The sequence below is a fragment of the Micropterus salmoides genome, unplaced genomic scaffold (assembly GCF_014851395.1).
Source record: "Micropterus salmoides isolate LMB-PRFRI ecotype aquatic unplaced genomic scaffold, ASM1485139v1 Ms_hic_scaffold_17, whole genome shotgun sequence".
Taxonomy (NCBI): domain Eukaryota; kingdom Metazoa; phylum Chordata; class Actinopteri; order Centrarchiformes; family Centrarchidae; genus Micropterus; species Micropterus salmoides.
The window spans coordinates 1,116,702-1,137,377 of record NW_024040817.1 but is presented as its reverse complement, the minus strand read 5'-3'; the positions used below and the strand labels follow the sequence as shown (position 1 = coordinate 1,137,377).

The 20,676-nt window shown below is 44.4% G+C and overlaps 4 gene segments (V, D, J or C); 3 read left to right on the top strand and 1 right to left on the bottom strand.

Moving 5' to 3' along the window:
• The first annotated feature begins 916 nt into the window (after nucleotides 1-916).
• On the top strand, nucleotides 917-1,440 carry LOC119907416. The segment is given in 2 exon segments: nucleotides 917-968; nucleotides 1,076-1,440. Coding segments are annotated over 2 exon segments (384 nt in total).
• Nucleotides 1,441-10,901: 9,461 nt separating this feature from the next.
• Nucleotides 10,902-13,786, top strand: LOC119907415. The segment is given in 4 exon segments: nucleotides 10,902-10,956; nucleotides 11,168-11,424; nucleotides 11,828-11,887; nucleotides 12,888-13,786. Coding segments are annotated over 4 exon segments (387 nt in total).
• A 155-nt stretch (nucleotides 13,787-13,941) lies between these two features.
• Nucleotides 13,942-15,423, bottom strand: LOC119907655 (the record flags this gene model as incomplete). The annotated part of the segment is given in 2 exon segments: nucleotides 13,942-14,455; nucleotides 15,393-15,423. Coding segments are annotated over 2 exon segments (366 nt in total), but the record flags the coding sequence as incomplete, so codon positions are not given.
• A 706-nt stretch (nucleotides 15,424-16,129) lies between these two features.
• On the top strand, nucleotides 16,130-17,379 carry LOC119907654. The segment is given in 2 exon segments: nucleotides 16,130-16,181; nucleotides 17,048-17,379. Coding segments are annotated over 2 exon segments (384 nt in total).
• Nucleotides 17,380-20,676: the final 3,297 nt, after the last annotated feature.

Sequence of the window (20,676 nt, the reverse complement as noted above, 5' to 3'; positions counted from 1 at the left end):
ATACAATAATTTTTTCAGTGGAAACCAAAACAGAAATGAACTGAGAACAACAAGATGTTCTTTATCTGGATTTCAATCATCACCAAAGTGTTTCTTCACATTAACAGCTATAATGATGAGTTGAACCACTACATACAGTTTAAACGTCTTTGCTGTTCAAGTGCAAATTCAAACATACAGGAATCACTCCTCAGCTGTATCACTTTACTTATTGACAGAAAAATGGACAATTACGGTAACTAACAAAAAGTGGTGCCACTTGTCCTTTCACCTGTGGAAATAAAGTATTCCTTTTCCTAACAATAACACATATAACAACATGCAACATTTTGAAATACCTGTTTTTATCTGCACTCTGTTCAATTTTACTTTAATCATAACAAAAGTCATACTGTGTTGGGAAATGTTAAAACTAATCTTGGCAAACATTTCAACATTAAGATTAAAATTTCGTCTTTTCTCCACTTCAACTTGTTTCAATTTCAGTTTGACAGGAATGTGTAAAGAAATGTTTAGTTAAGCTGCTCTGAGTTAGCCGCCAGGGTAAAGGAGGAAAAATAAAAACATGAACAATAAAATTTTATAATTGAAGCAAGATCTATTTATCTGTCTCAATGTTATTTCTCTGGCAATTCATTTTATTAAGACAAATGGCATTTTGAAACCAAAATCATGTTTTTAAAATGTCTTATCAATACTCTAGTAAAGTGATTGATCCATTGATAAACAGCATCATCAGAGTAATTCAAGTCCCTGCTGGAGTCAGTCAGAGAATTTCCATAGAGAGCCACTTTGCATCAGCAGCACCATGCTCCAGTGCTCTGGGAGAGTTTATAGTCCTGAGAGTTGAACACTGGATGACTGACAGCTGTCCTTCATGACAACAGAAGCCACAGAAATCCTCCTCATCAAAAACATGACTTTGATCTGCGTCCTCATCTGGACTCTCCTCTGCTGCTGCTTCACAGGTAAAGTCCAGAGAATCAAACTCCTCTCCTCTATGAACATCCGTCCCTCTGAAATGAAGCCCACAAAACCATGACGCTGCTTTATGTTTTTGTCTCTGTATCCTCAGAGTCCAGAGGCCAGGTCACAGTGACTCAGCCTGGAGCAGTGAGCTCTGCTCTGGGAGGCTCCGTCTCCATCAGATGTAGGACCAGTCAGGATGTTTACTATAGCAGCCCAAACCACTATTTAGCCTGGTACCAACAGAGAGATGGAGAAACTCCTAAACGGCTCATTCACTATGCTAGCACTCGAGCATCAGGGATTCCAGATCGTTTTACAGGCAGTGGATCAAACTCTGACTTCACTCTGACCATCAGTGGAGTCCAGACTGAAGATGCAGCAGTTTACTACTGTCAGAGTTATCATTGGATCAACAGTCAAGCTGTGTTCACACAGTGAAAAAGCGTCATACAAAAACCTCCCTCAGTCAGACTGAACGGAAACTGAACTGACTTCTGCAGCTGGAAGCTACTGCAGAGACTGATACACTTCACTGAGGACACACAGACACACACACACACACACACACACACACACACACTGTACACACACACTTTCGTCAAATAGATTGAACATTTCAACATGTTTGAACTAACCACCTATGAACTTGTATCACTACAAGTTCAATGATTAAAAATATCTTAGTGCAAATCAAATAAATTTCTCCATCACAGCTTCTCACCATTCATCCATATCTCATTATAATCCCAATGTCTTGTCTGGTTTGCCAATTAATAAAAAAGAGCCAAACTGGGACAGTTAATGAGAAAGGTATCGGTCATCACCTTTGACCTCAGCCTCTCACTGGATCACAGCTTTTTCAGCTATTTCCAGTTAAAATAAAAATATGAACACACATCAGCACCATTAACCTTCATAACCAAAGATGGCAGAGCAGGACAGAGAGGGCAGATGTGAAGAACAACATGTAGCACAGACTTACTGCTTCTGTTAAAATGGCTTCCTTTCACACCAACTCCTACCTGCTTTAGGATAACAGATAAACACTGTCTGGTTGTACTGACAAAACTAACAGATATGTTCTGTACATGGCCCTTAATGCCTTTTTTTATTATCACCTGATCTTATAAAATACTAGTTATCTGACCCTGTGGTAAACCCGGTCTCTAATGGAATGTGATTATTAAAAATGAAGACAGTAGTTATTCCTGTAATTGAACCCCACTGATGAGATGAATAGGTCTTTATTTACTTACACAGACTGAGTTGTCATCACTTTCATTTGGCTTGTTGTTTAAAACATTCCTGGGGTTAAAATCTCACAGTCATGTTGTATCACTTTATGCTGATTATATCCTGCTCTGTATTTCTCTTGCTAAAAATAAGATTCCTGACATTCTTATATTTATTCAGAGACATAATACTTACAATCATTTCTGGCTATGAATTAAGTCTAAACAACATATTCATTAAGAGGAATCTCCTGTGATACGAGATAAATGGTGGTTTTATATTAACATGCTTTATAGTTAGTGGTACCCCAGTTATTAAAGTATGAACAAGTGACATTAAAAAAGACAGTCTTGCTATTATTGTGTCTTCATACCTTATTGAAATGACTGGTCCTATTATTAGATGTATGGCAAAAAAAGAAAATCAAAATATGTCAATTTTATAAATATAATCCACAAGGAAAGCAGTATTTGATGAGATTTTTTATTGTGTTGAACTATTAAAACCACCAATAATACAACAGACAAGGACACTTACTGTTAAAACGTGTAAAGGGAAAAAGACAGAACCAGAGAGAGAGAGAGAGAGCAGATGTGAAGCTTTCATGAATTTGTATAAAACTTTTTGGTCTCTGCCTTATTGATCAACAATAAAGAGCATAACAACACGCAGTAAATATTCAATAAATTACAAATGAGAGTTAAAGATTGCCAGATTTTGAGACATACGTAAAAGAAGCGTTTCTTTTCTCACCTGCTGAGCTCAGTAACCTTGGCATAAGGCAGGCATCACTGCTGAACCATGGCAACAAACAGGTTTCACTACAAATTTAAAGAAGTTATAATGACATTTTGTTCCTGTGATGCATTCATGTTTAAAGGTTCAGTGTGTAAGTTTTAGTAGCATCTCGTGGAGAGGGTGGCGATTTGCAACCAACGGCTCACTGTGCATTCACGTGCTCCTCGGATGGTCCCATTTCCCGAGTTCTTCGTCGTTCTTCCGACTTTGGTGTGTTTATGCGCTTTTATGTCGGAATGTGGAATCAACATGGACGCTACTACAAAGATGTGTTAGATTAGCATTATCAGAGCAATTTAATTTCTAAATCCAACAATAAAAAGGCTGTGAAAACTTTCAACACATGGTCCTCTTTTAATATGTATATATGATACAGACTACCCCTGGCAAAGTTTTTATTATTTGTGTCTTCTTATATTTGTTTGCTGTTTTCTATACTTTTTTATGTCCCATTTACACTTTATTCTTCTTTTTGCAATAAAGGAAAAGGAAAATAAATCCAATTATTCCAACAACACATGATTGCACCATCAGTCACCGCTCAGCCCTTCTTTTCCAAGCATGCAAGAGAAGCTACGATGGCCGACACGTTAGGTCGGCTCTTGGGTTAAATAATATGTGTGGTCCTCCATCAGTCAGAATTTCACTTCTCTTCTAATAAACCATACGACTACTACTACTACTACTACTACTACTACTGCTAAAATTACTACTACTACTAATAACGTTACTTGTTGTTGTTGTTCTTCTGCTTGTTTTTCAGATGTATTCAATGTAGTGACTAAACACAGTCTGTAGAGCAGTTTCTTCAAATTTTTATACAGAGCAGTAACAATGGTGCTAAAAAATAATTTGTACTGGTATAAGTTGGTTTGTTATGTATATGATGACTATATTTCACATACAAGTCCCTGCTAGAGTCAGTCAGAGCATTTCCATAGAGAGCCACTTTGCATCAGCAGCACCATGCTCCAGTGCTCTGGGAGAGTTTATAGTCCTGAGAGTTGAACACTGGATGACTGACAGCTGTCCTTCATGACAACAGAAGCCACAGAAATCCTCCTCATCAAAAACATGACTTTGATCTGCGTCCTCATCTGGACTCTCCTCTGCTGCTGCTTCACAGGTAAAGTCCAGAGAATCAAACTCCTCTCCTCTATGAACATCCGTCCCTCTGAAATGAAGCCCACAAAACCATGACGCTGCTTTATGTTTTTGTCTCTGTATCCTCAGAGTCCAGAGGCCAGGTCACAGTGACTCAGCCTGGAGCAGTGAGCTCTGCTCTGGGAGGCTCCGTCTCCATCAAATGTAGGACCAGTCAGCGTGTATATGGTGGAAATGAGTTAGCCTGGTACCAACAGAGAGATGGAGAAACTCCTAAACTCCTCATTTACTATGCTAGCACTCGAGCATCAGGGATTCCAGGTCGTTTTACAGGCAGTGGATCAAACTCTGACTTCACTCTGACCATCAGTGGAGTCCAGACTGAAGATGCAGCAGTTTACTACTGTCAGAGTGCACATGTTATTAACAGTCAGTATGTGTTCACACAGTGAAAAAGCATCATACAAAAACCTCCCTCAGTCAGACTGAACAGAAACTGAACTGAGTGCTGCAGCTGGAAGCTACTGCAGAGACTGATACACTTCACTGAGGACACACACACACACACACACACACACACACACACACACACACACACACACACACACACACATATATATGTAAATTGATGTCATTTTAAAGAAAAGCTCAATATAAACTGAAATCATAAAAACACAAAAGACATAACCTCCTTGATATGTATACATTTACATGTGTATAAGTTAATTATAACGCATACACTTTTTATAAAGCATATGCAATAACATGTTCTTTTACATGCACCTCAAAATCAAACAAATACCATGAGATTAAAAGTTTATTCTTCAACTTGGAAACAGTTAAACAGTCTCTGCACAACATCTATCAACTAACTTTGTGGAGCTTTTAAACACATCACTTGATCTCCTCAGCAGATGGAGTCTCCCAGTTTTCACTGAAATGTAAGAGAAAGCTTGAATATTCCATGACAGCTGGGTGAACTCCATCTGCTGAGGGAGGTCATGTAATAAAAACAGTAATGTAACCGATGGTGACTTCAATGTTTTCGGGCTCCACCCACATGTCCAAAGCTGGTTGGAGTTCCCCTTCGAGGGAACTCGAACTGCGTCGGTTACGACACTATGGGAACGCCTCTAGGCGAAGCAGGTCTGAACGTGAATGAAATCACTCCAATCCTATTGGCTTGTTGCTAGAACGGTAAGGTGTGACGGAATAACCGGAGGAGTATAAAGCACACCTGTACACACTCATCATTAGCTTTTTTTTATTCAGCAGGCGCTCTGTATGTTGTTTGAAGAAAGCTCCAGTCCTACAAGCAGTGTGTCTTACCTGAAGAAGAAGTCTACCAGCATGTCCGGCAACCAGATGTACAGAAGGTGTGTTTTTTCTTGCCCTCGGTACATCACGGATGGAGATTCTCATGAGATGTGTGTCTCATGTTTGGGGATGGAGCACGCCCGGGCAGCTCTCGAGGGGGCTGCCTGCGCCCGTTGCGAAGCCCTTTCCGTGCGGGTACTGAGGTACAGCATGGCTCTCTTTTCCGAGGATGGCCGGATGTGTTTTCCCCGTGGTGTGGGCCCTGCGGCCGCTGAGGCGGCCCGGCGGCTTCACTCATGGGGTTCACAGCGTGATCTGTCGGAGGATTTCGGGACGGCTGAGGCTTTTTCCCGACCTTCATCCGCTGGCTCCAACGCTTCCTTTCCTCGTTCGGGAGCCCGTTCTCGGCTTCTCCCGCTCGCGGTTTGGATCCGGAGACGCTGCAGCAATCCGACTCCGAGGAGGCGGACGTGCTCAGCGCAGTGGACGATGACTTCCGGGTGTCGGGGCGGCGTCATCTAGCGACGCCCGACTATGACGTGCTGCTGGAGGTGGTGACTAGAGCCGTGGCTAAGCTCAACATCAACTGGCCACAGGAGGAGCAGACACCACAGGCTAGTGGTAGCTTGATGAAAGGTTTCTTAAGCACCACACGCCACCTCCACGCCGGTCTCTGCCATTCTTTCCTGATTTACATGATGAACTGAGTAAATCATGGGGCAGACCCTTCTCTACATGGCTTTCCACACCCCGATCACTGAACTACAGTAATGTGATGGGGGTTAGGGACCGTGGTTATGGGAGGATGCCTCGGGTGGAGGATGAGCTTGCGAGCTATCTCTCCCCTCGACTTGCGTCCTCCCTGGAGAAGCCGGCGTTACCATCCAAACCATGTCGCACCACATCCACGCTTGTGGGGAAGGCGTACATGGCAGCGGGCCAGGCAGGTGCGAGCTTGCACACCACGGTGCTTCAAGCCTACCAAGCCAACCTGCTACAGGAGATGGTTCAGAGGGGGGGTCCCTCCGAGGAAGATCTGGCGGAGCTTCGCAGAACCACGAAGCGTTAGACGCAGTGCGAAGCGTTCCGCCAGTACCTCCCTCGCCGGTCTGGACCCAAGGCAGCTGAGGCTGCCAGGCGTAGGTCCCTTCCCTCTACGAGCTCCTACGGAGAGGAGAGGAAGCAGAGTGTCGCTTCTCGGGGCCCCCCCCGAGGAGCTGGGGCAGCGAGACGGCGCTCTCACCCTCAGCCGTCTGAGAGACGCGATCTGAGGACCGTCATCCAGTCCCGACTGAGCTCAGGGAAGACCGGGGTAGGGGAGTCTTTCTCCCCTCCCGCACCCCCCCCACCCCCCCGGAGGCCGACCGAGGTCCCCTCCGCCGTGGCAACAGGTGATGTTATCCCGCCGTTTACACGTTCAGGACGCACCTGCCACCATCGAGTCCGCGCCGTACTGCCTGCCCCGAGGGTCTGCAGGCGGACGGCATCCCGACTCACTCACCGTGGATCTTCGGCGGCTCTCCCCTGCCGTTCTGGGGCTTCAGGGGTCCACCAGAAGATCACACGAGACACCGACCACCAGCCCCGAGGGGCTGGTTCCGTTGGCAGACTTTGCAGAGGCTTGGCGGAGCCTGACGAACATTTCTCCGTGGGTCCTGCGCACTGCCATAGATGGGTATCGACTACAGTTCAAAACCCGCCCTCCAAATTCAACAGAAGAGAGGGGGGTTGTTTGGACTGTGGTCCGCCCGGAGCAAGGTCCGGTGTTGGGACAGGAAGTTCGTACTCTGCTGAGGAAAGGGGCCGTGGAACGTGTCTCCCCCCCAGACAGAGACGCCGGTTCTACAGCCGGTACTTCATAGTCCCCAAGAAGGACAGAGGGCTGCGTGCCCTATTTTGGATCTGCGGGTTCTAACCGGTCTCTGAGGAGATTCAGGTTAAAGATGCTCATCATCCCCGCCACCGTGACGCACATACAATCTGAGGATTGGTTCGTCACGATAGATCTAAAGGACGCCTATTTCCAGGTCTCCATCCGTCCTTCTCACAGGAAGTTCCTGAGGTTTGCCTTCGGGGGTGTGGCTTACCAGTATCGGGTTCTTCCATTCGGCCTGGCACTTTCCCCTTGCACATTCACCAAGTGTATGGATGCAGCACTGGCCCCGCTGAGGCTCCGGGGCATCCGGATTTCAACTTCATCGACGACTGGCTCATGAGTTGGCGGTTCGGCATCGAGATGTCGTTCTGGCTCGTCTGCGGCGTTTAGGGCTGAGGCTCAACGCAAAGAAGAGCGTGCTGGCACCCACCCAACGGGCTACGTTCCTAGGGGTTGCATGGGATTCGACAACGATGCGGGCACAATTGTCTCCGGCACGTGTCGACACCATATTGGCTGCCATGAAAGGGGTGAAGTTAGGCCACGCCATCACTATGAAACACTTTCAACGATTGTTGGGTCTCCTGGCGGCTGCGTCCAGCGTAATACCATCTGGACTGCTGCACATGAGACCCCTGCAGTGGTGGCTAAGGAACAAGAGTTTTTCCCCGAGGGGAAATCCTCTCCGTCTGATTTGGGTTACGCGCAAGTGTCTTCGTTCCCTATCAGTTTGGAAGGAAACTTGGTTCCTGTCCCAGGGGCCCATGCTGGGAGGGTCTTGTCGCCGGCTGGTTATTTCGACAGACGCCTCCCTCACGGGCTGGGGCGCGGTCATGGACGGCCGCTTTGCAAGGGGATCCTGGCAGGTGCATCGATCCGAGTGGCATATCAACTGTCTCGAGATGTTGGCGGTGTTCCAGGCTCTAAGGAGTTTCCTGCCCGATCTCCAAGGCCACCACGTCCTGGTTCGTTCCGAGGAGAACAACACAGTGGTGGTGGCCTATCTGATTCACCAGGGCGGTCTGCGCTCGCGCCCTCTGGACAGACTGGCGCGTCAGATCCTCCTGTGGTCCCAGCAGAGGTTACTATCGCTCAGGGCGATGTATCTCCCCGGGACGCAGAATCAGGGAGCAGACCTGCTGTCGAGGCAGGGGCTGAGGCCCGGGGAATGGAGACTTCACCCCGAAGTGGTGGAGCTCTTGTGCAAAGAGTTGTTTGCGTCTCAAGAGACTACGCACTGCCCGCTATGGTTTCTCTCGTTCCTCCAGCCCCGTTGGGTCTGGACGCCATGATACATTCGTGGCCGAGGCTACGTCTGTACGCTTTTCCCCCAGTCGCTCTGCTCCCGGGGTTCTGGAGCGGATCCGCCAGGACAATGTCGGCCTACTGCTCGTAGCCCCGTTCTGGCCAACCCGGGTGTGGTTCTCGGACATCATGTCGCTCCTGGACGGCCCGCCGTGGCGGGTCCCTCTGAGGAGAGACCTGCTGTCCCAGGCGCAGGGCCGGGTTCTTCACCCTTGCCCCGCCATATGGCGACTGTGGGTCTGGCCCCTGAGGGGGCACAGTACCTAGAGGCGGGTCTAACAGCCGGAGCAGTCGAGACCCACCTAGCTCCAGGGCCCCGTCCACACGGAGGATGTACGGCCTGAAGTGGAGTGTTTTCTCCACTTGGTGTAGGGAGCGGTCGGTGGACCCTGTTACCTGCCCAGTGGTTCAGGTACTTGAGTTCCTCCAGGACCGGTTCTCTGCTGGTCTTTCCCCTTCCACCCTCAAGGTGTACGTGGCAGCTATTTTCCACACCCCTCTGAGGGAGGGGTCCTTGGGGAAACTTCCCTTGGTTGTACGTTTCCTCCGTGGTGCCCGGAGGATGAGACCTGCGACTCGGTCCAAGGTTCCCACTTGGGATCTGGCAGTGGTTCTTGGGGCGGTGGCTGAGGCCCCCTTCAAACCCCTGGAGTCAGCTGAGGCTAAGCACTTGACCCTCAAGATGGCCTTTCTCCTTGCTATCACCTCTCTGAGGAGGGTGGGGGATCTCCAAGCGCTTTCTTTCCCCGCAAAGCCTGGAGTTTGCCCCGGGGAATATTAGGGCTATCCTGCACCCTCGTTCAGGATACATCCCTAAAGTGCCTTCTTGCGCGGCAGGGTCCACAGTGCTGCAGGCATTTCATCCTCCACCTCATGTGACGGCGGAGGACGGGAGACTTCATCTGCTCTGCCCTGTCAGAGCACTGAGTATTTACACTCTGAGGTCCTCCCGTTGGAGGAAGGCTGACCAGCTGCTACTGTGTTTTGGGTCTCCCAGGGCCGGGCTCCCTGCATCCAAACATACTATTAGCAACTGGATTGTTCAGACTATTTCCCTGGCCTATCAGGTGCGCGGTTTGCCTTCACCTGTGGCTGTGAGGGCTCATTCTACCAGAGGCAAGGCGGCCTCTCGAGCCCTCCTTTCCGGGGCCTCTTGCAGGACGTTGTTTAGCGGCTGGCTGGGCCACTCCGCACACATTCATTCGGTTTTACAGTCTTGACCTTCCTTCGGCACCTGGCACTCGTGCGCTCTCCTCTTAGTCGTGCCACTTTATTGCACACAGGGGCAGGCGGGGTTTTCGGCACGGTTTAGTGGGTATCTCGTTCCCATAGTGTCGTAACCGACGCAGTTCGAGTTCCCTCGAAGGGGAATGTCTCGGGTTACGTATGTAACCCTGGTTCCCCGAGAAGGGGAACGAGAGACTGCGTCGGCCCGCCGCACCTCTCTCGCCGCCTGAAGCGCCTGCTTCATAGTTTAAGCTAATGATGAGTGTGTACAGGTGTGCTTTATACTCCTCCGGTTATTCCGTCACACCTTACCGTTCTAGCAACAAGCCAATAGGATTGGAGTGATTTCATTCACGTTCAGACCTACTTCGCCTAGAGGCGTTCCCATAGTGTCGTAACCGACGCAGTCTCTCGTTACCCTTCTCGGGGAACCAGGGTTACATACGTAACCCGAGACGTTTCTCGTCGTTGAGATCGTTTTCCTCAGCATCCTTTCAACCACCCAACACTACTTTACTTGAAGAAATTTCCATATTACAGACACCTAAAGATGTAGAACCAACATTGATATTAATGTCACTAATCATTGTCTAAAACACTACACTGCAAAAACTGAGCTATCAAAAAAAAGAAAAAAAGCATTTAAATGGTGGAAACATTACTTAAAATAAGCAAAATTATTTACTACTTAAGGCCAAAGAAACTTGAAACAAGTGAAATTCTCGTCTGATAAGAAGAAATATCTTGTCAGACAAAAAACAAGTATATTTTGCCTTCAATTAAGATAATTAATCTTACTAAGATTTTAGTTTTCGCAGTGCATATTACCATATTACAAGTAGAGGATAGTGAAAATGACAGGTTTTCAGTATCCTATACATGTAAATATGTAAATATGTAGATCAACGCTCTCAGCACTGAGGGGGAAACACCATGATATGTTGAGGACAGCTACAGCTCACTGACTCTGTGTGTTTGCATATGTGTCCTGCCTCTCTGCTCCCAGACGTTAAGAGGCCAGTGTTGATCAGTGGCTGTCCAGGCCTTTCAGAGCCACTGACACGCCGGCAGCACAATGATGATGTCACTGATTCTACTGCTGGCCACCCTGGGGCTCCTTGTTCAGGGTGAGACTCTCTTCTGAAAACTTTGCTTCAGGATGCAACCAGGTTCACCACAATGATGTTCTGCTGTGATGGAGAAACACTGAAACAAGCAGCATTTACCTTCTTCCATCTGTTCTCCATGTTAAAGAAATGAGACTGTTTGGATGTTGATCATCTTTCTCCAAACTGGATTTGTCTCAATAACCCTTCTCCTCTTTTTCATGTTTTCCAGATTCATCAGGAGAAATCATCCTGACTCAGTCTCCTGGATCTCAGTCTGTTGTTCCAGGACAGACTGTCTCTCTCAGATGTAAAGCCAGTTCAAGTGTTAGCAATGACTTGCAGTGGTACCTTCAGAAACCTGGAGAAGCTCCTAAACTCTTGATTTATCATGCTACAAACCGTCAGTCTGGAGTTTCAGACCGTTTCAGTGGGAGTCAGTCTGGAACTGACTTCACTCTGACCATCAGAGGAGTCCAGACTGAAGATGTAGGAGATTATTATTGTCAGCACTGTTACAGCTGGCCGTTCATACAGTGATACAACGTCGTACAAAAACCTCTCTCAGCTGGAGAGGAACTGATCTGAATCACCAGATGCACAGAAACCATAACACTAGATATTTCAAAAACATAACCACACTGTAATGTAATGTATGTAAATGTACTTTAATTAGAATGAAACTCATGCAGTTAAAAGTTGTAAAGTTACATTTTACTGAAACACTCTGAGAGGTTACAATAATAAGAAATGTCATTTTGTAAGTTTTCCTTTGTTTTAGGTGAGTATTTTTATTTAAATTCAATGCACCTCCATGTTGATTTGTAAAATGTGAAATCACTTTCATATTTTGTTAATTTGATATATTCTGTGTTTTGCTTCTCATCATAAGGAGGGGGGCGGGACGGACGCTAGTGACAGGAAACAACTGGGACACACACACACACACTGGGTGAGTCACAATTTCTCACAGAAAAATAAAATCTTAAGCACATTGAAGGTAAAAAAAACAAAGTAATACTATATTAATTTATGAGTAAATGCTGATGAGCTTGAATAGCCTACATTGGTGATGAATCATAACCACAAAGAGTTTAGGAAACTGCAACTGGTTCATGAAAGGTTTCACAACACACCCTCACAACTTTTGTCAAACATGCTCAATCTGCCTAAGACACAACACAGGGAGGGGATTACAGGTTTCATTAGCAGCACATCCACCACCAGATGAACCGTTTAACCACCTTATGAGGGAGGGTTTTAGCTAAACCCAAGCAAAGGCAAAAAAGTACTGTTGATGATAGTTGATATGTTTCCAAAATGGATAGAAGTTTTTCCCTCTCCAGCAACAAAGCCGATGCAGTCTCCCGCCAGGAGGTTTTGTGGTGGTTGTGGAGGCTGAAAGAGCTACATGGATACATACCAGCCACTGCAGGAAGGTGCCTGCACCAGAACAGTAACAGATCAACAAGCGTGCACAATCAGCAACTGAACCACTGTTTTCCCTGACCTTGTGTTGTGAGTGAAGGAGGGATTGGGAACGCTTAGGAACCCTTTGTCTCAGACTCACAGGCTGTTAGACAGCAAACATCAACACAAGGGAGTTAGTGGGAAAACTCCTGGTCTCACCACTGCTGATTTAAGAGTGAGTAGCATGTTTGTCTCTGGAAGGAGACATCCATGGGACCCAGTCAGACACCCAGACATGTGTGGGCCTACGAGGAACAACACAGATGTTTGCTGCCATTGCAATAGCATTAACAGTGCCTCTGTTGCAGTTCTTAGATCACAAGCATGATGCACAAAAGCCACCACAACAGAACACCACAGTGAACTACACACAGGCATTGACATCACATAGCAGTGTTAGAGGCAAGAGAAGCACCCAAAGAGGCTGGGATGCTTGGATAATTTTAATAACTCCTCTTGTACGTTTGTGCCCAACAATACAGCTCCAGATGGTTCGGTGACCCCAGTGCTGGAAGGAATGCGTTCGCTACGAGAAGAACTTGCAGAGAACTCTGAAGTGGACACTAATATGTTTGACTGGTCTGATTCTGTATTTGCTAAATAAAAAGCCTTAGTGATGCCCATACTAGCAGGCCTAATGATTGCTGTAGCGCTGTTACCTCTCTGTGGATGTTGCATTATTCCATGTGCCAGAGGTTTGACTGTAAGAGCTATTGATAAATGTGTGTCTATTCAAATGATCACACTCCATGAACAAGTGAACATGCCATTGTTGCAGCAGCAGGACTGTGATGAAAGGAAGGACCCAGATTCGTTTTCTTGGTTAAACTGGTGTAGATTACATCATGATGCCTTTCTATGACCTGATGATCTTTTTGTAATGCTGTATATTCTTGAGTGACCAAAGAATGCTCACAAGGGAGGAGTATGTGATGGAAATTTGATATTTGTGTTTACTGTTTCACCCTGCATGCTCCATCAGAATAGACCAATGTGTCACTGTGTGGTATATGCAACACTGACATAAAATCTTTGGTTTGAAAATCTGAGATAAGAACCATCTCATGTTGAAAGTACTTTAAATTTCATTTTTAATCCTTGAAACTGTATTGAGTAATGTAGATTTGTACAAACTACATTTTAAATGAATTCATGAAAACACCTGCTTTCATTCTTTCATTCACACCTTGTTTATACCTGCATTTAGAAAGTTCTCTTAATGCAGCTATAAAGAGAAACTTTACAGTGTCTCTGCTGAACAGAGACTTTGTAAGGTGAGACTCAAGGAGAAGAAGAAATTACCTCAGATATAATCCTGCACTGATAAAATGAAGGAAAATGCATCTTTGTTGGTAAAAAATAAAACTATCATGACATATTATTTAATTTGAAATAACTTTTTTTATTGTCTTACAGTGTTAACAGCATGAGCATTATTGCATCAATGAATCTTCACTACTTAAAGTTGAATATTGTTAATATGATCTGATATGAGTAACAGAGTACAGTCACTATAACAGAAATGAAAACAACAGATTTGAATGAACTGGTCTTTATTGTGTTGAAATAATCCAAATTAAATCCAGTAAACAAACTTTAACCATGAAACATGTGATTAGAGAGTGACTTAAGGAAAGAAAGAGACACAGACACAGAGAGAGTTACAGAGTTCAGAGAGCAGAGTAAAACCAGTAGCAGAGTCCCAGTGAGTCAGGTCAGGACTGGGAACACTGGTCTCTCCTCAGTGTCTCTGAGAGCGGAGCCTGGGAGCCCTGGGTGGCCTCACAGGTCACAGAGCCCACCTTCCTCCACTGGTCTGCAGGGAGCCTCAGGGTGCTGCTCCAGCTGTAGCGCCCGTCCTTCTCCAGCACCCCGGGGCTCCTGCTCTCCTCCCAGCTGCTGCTGCTGCTGCTGCTGCCGTCCACCTTCCAGGCCAGACTCCAGTCTGAGGGGAAGCCCTTGTTGGCCAGGCACATGAGCGTGGCCTTCCCCTGCTGCAGCTCCTCACTGGAGGGGGGCAGCACCGTCAGGGTGGGGACGACTCGGCCCACTGCAAAAAGATGGGGGGAGAGAGAAAGAGAGAGAGAGAGAGAGAGAGAGACCTTTTTGAGAAACTGAATTTGGATGATTGTTTTTGTCTGTGCTTTACTGATCAATAATAGTAGTTGAAGATTGCCAGATGTTGAGACGTGTCAAAAATAAGTTTCTCTTCCCTCTCCGAGCTCAGTAACCATGGTAACAGACAGGCTTCACTGCTGAACCATGACAACAGACAGGTTTCAGTACTAAAGATAAAAAGTTAAAAATGACAATTTGTTCCTCTGATGTATTCATGTTCAATGAGCAAACTACACATATATCTATTCAATTCAGTTTTATTTATATAGCGCCAAATCACAACAACAGTTATCTCACAGCGCTTTTCATAAAAGAGCAGGTCTAGACCGTACTCTATGATGCAATTTACAGAAGCCCAACAGTTCCCAACAAGAGCAAGCACTAGGCGACAGAGGCAGAAACCTCGAGCAGAACCATGGCTCAGGGTGGGCGGCCATCTGCCTCGACCGGTTGGGGTGAAGGAGAGAGAGCGAGAGAGAGAGAGGGAGAGAGACACCTCGGATCTCCACATTTAAGAGTAGGCATAAGACTTTCCTCTTTGATAAAGCTTATAGTTAGGGCTGGCTCAGGTGACTCCTGAACCATCCCTTAGTTATGCTGCTATAGGCCTAGACTGCCAGGGGATTTCCCATGATGCACTGAGCTCCTCTCTCCTCTACTTTCTCTCCCTCTGTATGCAACCTCATCCCATTATTGCATGTTACTTTTCACTGAAGAAGATTTCAGTCTGGACAGGATGGGACACATTCAAGAATTCACTACTATTATAATCTAATAATCAGCTAAAATATTGCAATAATTCCTAGTGTTATAAAGTTAAACAGAATAAATACTGAATTAGCATAATTAAAGGACTCAAATGTACTTACAGTTAACCTCCAGTCTGGTTCCTCCACCAAAAGTCCTCCACAGTGATACAAACTCATTGAGCCGCCGTACAAAAACCTCTCACTGTAGAGAGACAGGGCTCTCTGACTTTGACACAAACAAATTCAACTAAACATTGACAGTTATGAAATAAAAAGTCAAACAGTAAAAAACTACACCATTTAAAAAGTATAAATTTCACCCTTACTGAATTGTTAAATGTCTACAAATATTCTGACTCATAGTAAAATGAAGCAAAACAGAAATGTTTAGGAAATAAACTTTAAATTACATCATGTAAAATGACAAAACAGAAATGATCAGAGATACATATTAATGAAAAAATGACACCTTAACGAAATAAACAAAAATCCTAGTGTTGAAATTTCAGTGCAACACTGATGTTAATTCCGTTGTTAATGAATTTAGTGAAATTTATACAACAGAGGACATTCTGAAATAACTTTTATCTGTGGCCAAATCCATAGAAAAAAAGAGAATTAATAGTTCCAATCAGTACTCTGATCTCAGTGATTGATCCATTGATAAAAAGCATCATCAGAGTAATCCAAGTTCCTGCTGGAGTCAGTCAGAGCATTTCCATAGAGAGCCACTTTGCATCAGCAGCACCATGCTCCAGTGCTCTGGGAGACTTTATAGTCCTGAGAGTTGAACACTGGATGACTGACAGCTGTCCTTCATGACAACAGAAGCCACAGAAATCCTCCTCATCAAAAACATGACTTTGATCTGCGTCCTCATCTGGACTCTCCTCTGCTGCTGCTTCACAGGTAAAGTCCAGAGAATCAAACTCCTCTCCTCTATGAACATCCGTCCCTCTGAAATGAAGCCCACAAAACCATGACGCTGCTTTATGTTTTTGTCTCTGTATCCTCAGAGTCCAGAGGCCAGGTCACAGTGACTCAGTCTGGAGCAGTGAGCTCTGCTCTGGGAGGCTCCGTCTCCATCAAATGTACGATCAGTCAGAATGTTCATTATAATAGCTACCACTTTTTAGCCTGGTACCAACAGAGAGAAGGAGAAACTCCTAAACTCCTCATTTACTATGCTAGCACTCGAGCATCAGGGATTCCAGATCGTTTTAGTCATCAGTGGAGTCCAGACTGAAGATGCAGCAGTTTACTACTGTCAGAGTCTCCATAACATCAACAGTCAGTGGTTGTTCACACAGTGAAAAAGCGTCGTACAAAAACCTCCCTCAGTCAGACTGAACAGAAACTGAACTGACTGCTGCAGCTGGAAGCTACTGCAGAGACTGATACACTTCACTGAGGACACACACACACACACACACACAGCAAATGCACAATTTTATCAAGTGGATTAAAAATATCACAGTATCAGTTTCAGAACAAGTTCTGTGTCAAATAATTATCTTGCTGGAAATCAAATTACACAAGTGTTACGTAGCTACGTTACTGATTTTTTTTTTTACCTAACCAATAGTTTTGTTTCCTAAACTTTGATCACATGTTAGAAAAGCTTTGTGGCAGTCCTCATCTGGACTCTCCTCTGCTGCTGCTTCACAGGTAAAGTCCAGAGAATCAAACTCCTCTCCTCTATGAACATCCGTCCCTCTGAAATGAAGCCCACAAAACCATGACGCTGCTTTATGTTTTTGTCTCTGTATCCTCAGAGTCCAGAGGCCAGGTCACAGTGACTCAGCCTGGAGCAGTGAGCTCTGCTCTGGGAGGCTCCGTCTCCATCAAATGTAGGACCAGTCAGGATGTTTATGTTTGGAGCAACTACCACTATTTAGCCTGGTACCAACAGAGAGATGGAGAAACTCCCAAACTCCTCATTTACGCTGCTAGCACTCGAGCATCAGGGATTCCAGATCGTTTTACAGGCAGTGGATCAAACTCTGACTTCACTCTGACCATCAGTGGAGTCCAGACTGAAGATGCAGCAGTTTACTACTGTCAGAGTTTTCACTATATCAACAGTCAGGATGTGTTCACACAGTGAAAAAGCGTCGTACAAAAACCTCCCTCAGTCAGACTGAACAGAAACTGAACTGACTGCTGCAGCTGGAAGCTACTGCAGAGACTGATACACTTCACTGAGGACACACACACACACACACACATACTGTACACACATCTACAAGGTTGAAGATTTCACAAGTTTTGCTTTAACCACCAATGAACATGTAGCAAAATAAGCTCAATTAAAAAAAAAAAAAAGCAAAATAATATTATCTGAATATATATATATAAATCTGAAATATAATTACTTTCTCCTTCACAGCTTCTTACCATCTATTCAGATCTTTTTATAATCCCACTGTCTTTTCTGATTTGCCAAATAATCCAGAGTAGCCAGCCTGGAAAAGCATATAAGAAAAGTTTTGTTCATGACCTTTGACCTCAGACTCATACTGGATTAAAGCAATTTCAACAATACACATTTAATCCGAAATATGAAGACACAGATCAGCATCAGAAACATTCAGGATCAGAGACTGCCCAAACAAAACCAGTAGATCCCTGAAAGCACAAAATAATATAAACGGCCTCTATAGAAAAGCTAAATATTAACTTAAAGCATAAAAATGCAAAAGAAATAAGTAACCTTCTTGTTATAACTATATCTGTAAATATTATATATAAAGAATTTGGAATAACACATTTTCTCTAACATGCAAATCAAAACTCCACCAACATACTGAGAGTAAATGATTATTCTTAACCTTGGAAACAACAAAAAAGAAAACAGACCAAATCCAGCAGATGCAGACTTTATCTCCACTAAGTTAAAATATTCTATGACAGCTAGGTGAACTCCATCTGCTGATAAAAACAGTAATGTAACTGATGATGACTTCCATGTTTTCTGGTTGGAGTTTCTTGAGGAAGCTCTCTGAGATCCTCGGCCTCAGCATCCCCTGAAACACCCAACACTACTTTACTTGAAGAAATTTCCATATTACAGACACCTAAACATGTAAAACCTGCATTTATATTAGTGTCACTAATTGTTTTTAAAAATATCATTTTCACAAACAAAGAAGACAAAACAGACTGTTACAAATCACTAGATCAGTTAACTACTAGACTTTTCAGAATCCTCTACATGTAAATATGTGAATATGTAGGAAACTGCTCTCACAGCAGGACCCCTTTACTGTGTGAGAGCTGATTTTCTCCTTTAAGAAGTTTCTGTCAGGTGTTTTTTCTGCTCCACCAGTCACTCACTCACACATTGTTACACTTCACATTAAAAGTGGGTCACTAAACATGTACAGAGATCACCACCATCTGACTAAACTACAGTATAATTCCAGAAGCCAGTACTATTGCATGTTGCCCTAGCCCAAAATGGTACAAAGAATAGAAAGAAAGTAAAAGCAAATAAACAAATAAACCACAAACTATTGTGGATCTTTCAGTTATATCGCATGATCTTTCTCAGCAGATGGAGTCGGCATGTTTACACTGAAATGTAGATTTTCAAATTTTAATTCCTCTGATCATTTTCTGGGATTTTGTGTTTTGGATTCAAAGTTCAAATATTCCCTGACCTCTGCGTTATCACCATCTGCTGAAGAAGATCATGTAACTGATCCAAAGCTCCAGAAGAGCTACTGAATGGAACTTGTGGTGAAATGATTTTTACTGTCAAGCATCAACTTTCAGTCTCAACTTCTAAGTCAACAAGGGCAAGAAGTCCTCAAAGTGCAGCATAAACCTCACAATACTGCTCACTGATATTACAACATGGACTTGAGGCAATCTGTCCAACTGTAACTGATGATGATATCTAAAAAAAACTTCTGGCTGGAGTTTAGCAAACTATCTGAGATCCTTGGCCTGAGCACCAACTCATTACTGCTTTACCTGATGAAATATCTATACTATAAACAACCAATAAAGTCACTATGCATAAATATTCGTGTCACTTATCATTGTCAAAAATACAAGTTTCCCAAAATAGAAAGACAAAATATAACAGTTACAAATCACTTGATTAGGTGACTAATAACCTTTCAGTATCCTTTACATGTAAATTTCCATCCATCCATCGTCAACCACCGTACAGGGTCGTGGGGGCTGGAGCCAATCCCAGCTTACACTGAGCAAAAGCAGGGCCCTGGACCCTGGAAGGTCACCAGTCCATCGCAGGGCCACACATAGACAGACAACCACTCACACAAGGACAATTTCAGAGACACCAATTATCCAAACCAGCACAGTGGGAGGAAGCTGGAGCACCCAGAGAGAACCCATGCAGACACGGGGAGAACATGCAAACTGCACACAGAAAGGCCAGGGTTTGACTCCACGAACTTCTTGCTGTGAGGTGACAGTGCTAACCACTGCACCACCATGTTTCCTCTCTGCAGAAATGTCGAGTGCAGGCAGACAGTTCGCAGGTATTTGCGCAGTGATCCAAAATGGCGCCCGCTTAGACTCGAAGCTACAACATTAACAACAACAACATTATTTAAAACAGCACCATTGCCCCCGGTACCGATGGCGTCTGTTTTCAACAGAAACAAAATCACTGCCTGGATTCTGTTCACATTCTTTTACAAGTTATTTTTGTTATCGATTCATTCAGTGATTAATTGTCTCAGATCAATGGTTTAGTCAATGAAACTTCAGACAATATAGAAAAATGTTCATCCAATTTTACCAGAGTTGACTTTGCTGAATATCTTTTTCAGTCCCAAACCAAAAGATAAAAAACAGAGAAAAGAGATAAATATTCACAACTGTGACTCTATAGGACTTGTCTTTGGCATTTTTTGCTTGTAAAATGACGTAAACAGTTAATTGATTGTCAGGTTGTAAATAGGTGTCTAATTGTTTCAGCTGTGTAGAAAGGGCTACGTTTCTGGACGCCACAGGCAGATGATCAGGGTGGGTGGTTGGTGAACAAAGCACAGCACTTTGACACTAGAAATATGGATTCACATCCTGAATAAAACATCCAAAAGGTTAGGGAAAGATTGTACGTGGGTACGTGATACTAAAGTAAACAAGTCCTCTCTCACTATTACAGTTTTTCTCGATTGCTTAAACACATTTCTTAAAATTATGCCTCTTTTTCTCGAAACTCTAAACACAAATCCACAACTGCTCAACCAATTTCCCAAACATCCTATTTTCAGGTCAAAATAAAGCTCTCCACTTAAAACCATTCAATCTTGCAGAAAAACCAAACTTTGACCTCAGACATGACACACAAGCCCTCAGAAACTCCTCCTCCTCCTCATCCTCCTCTTCTTCTTCCTATCCCTTCTCCTCCTCTTACTCCTAC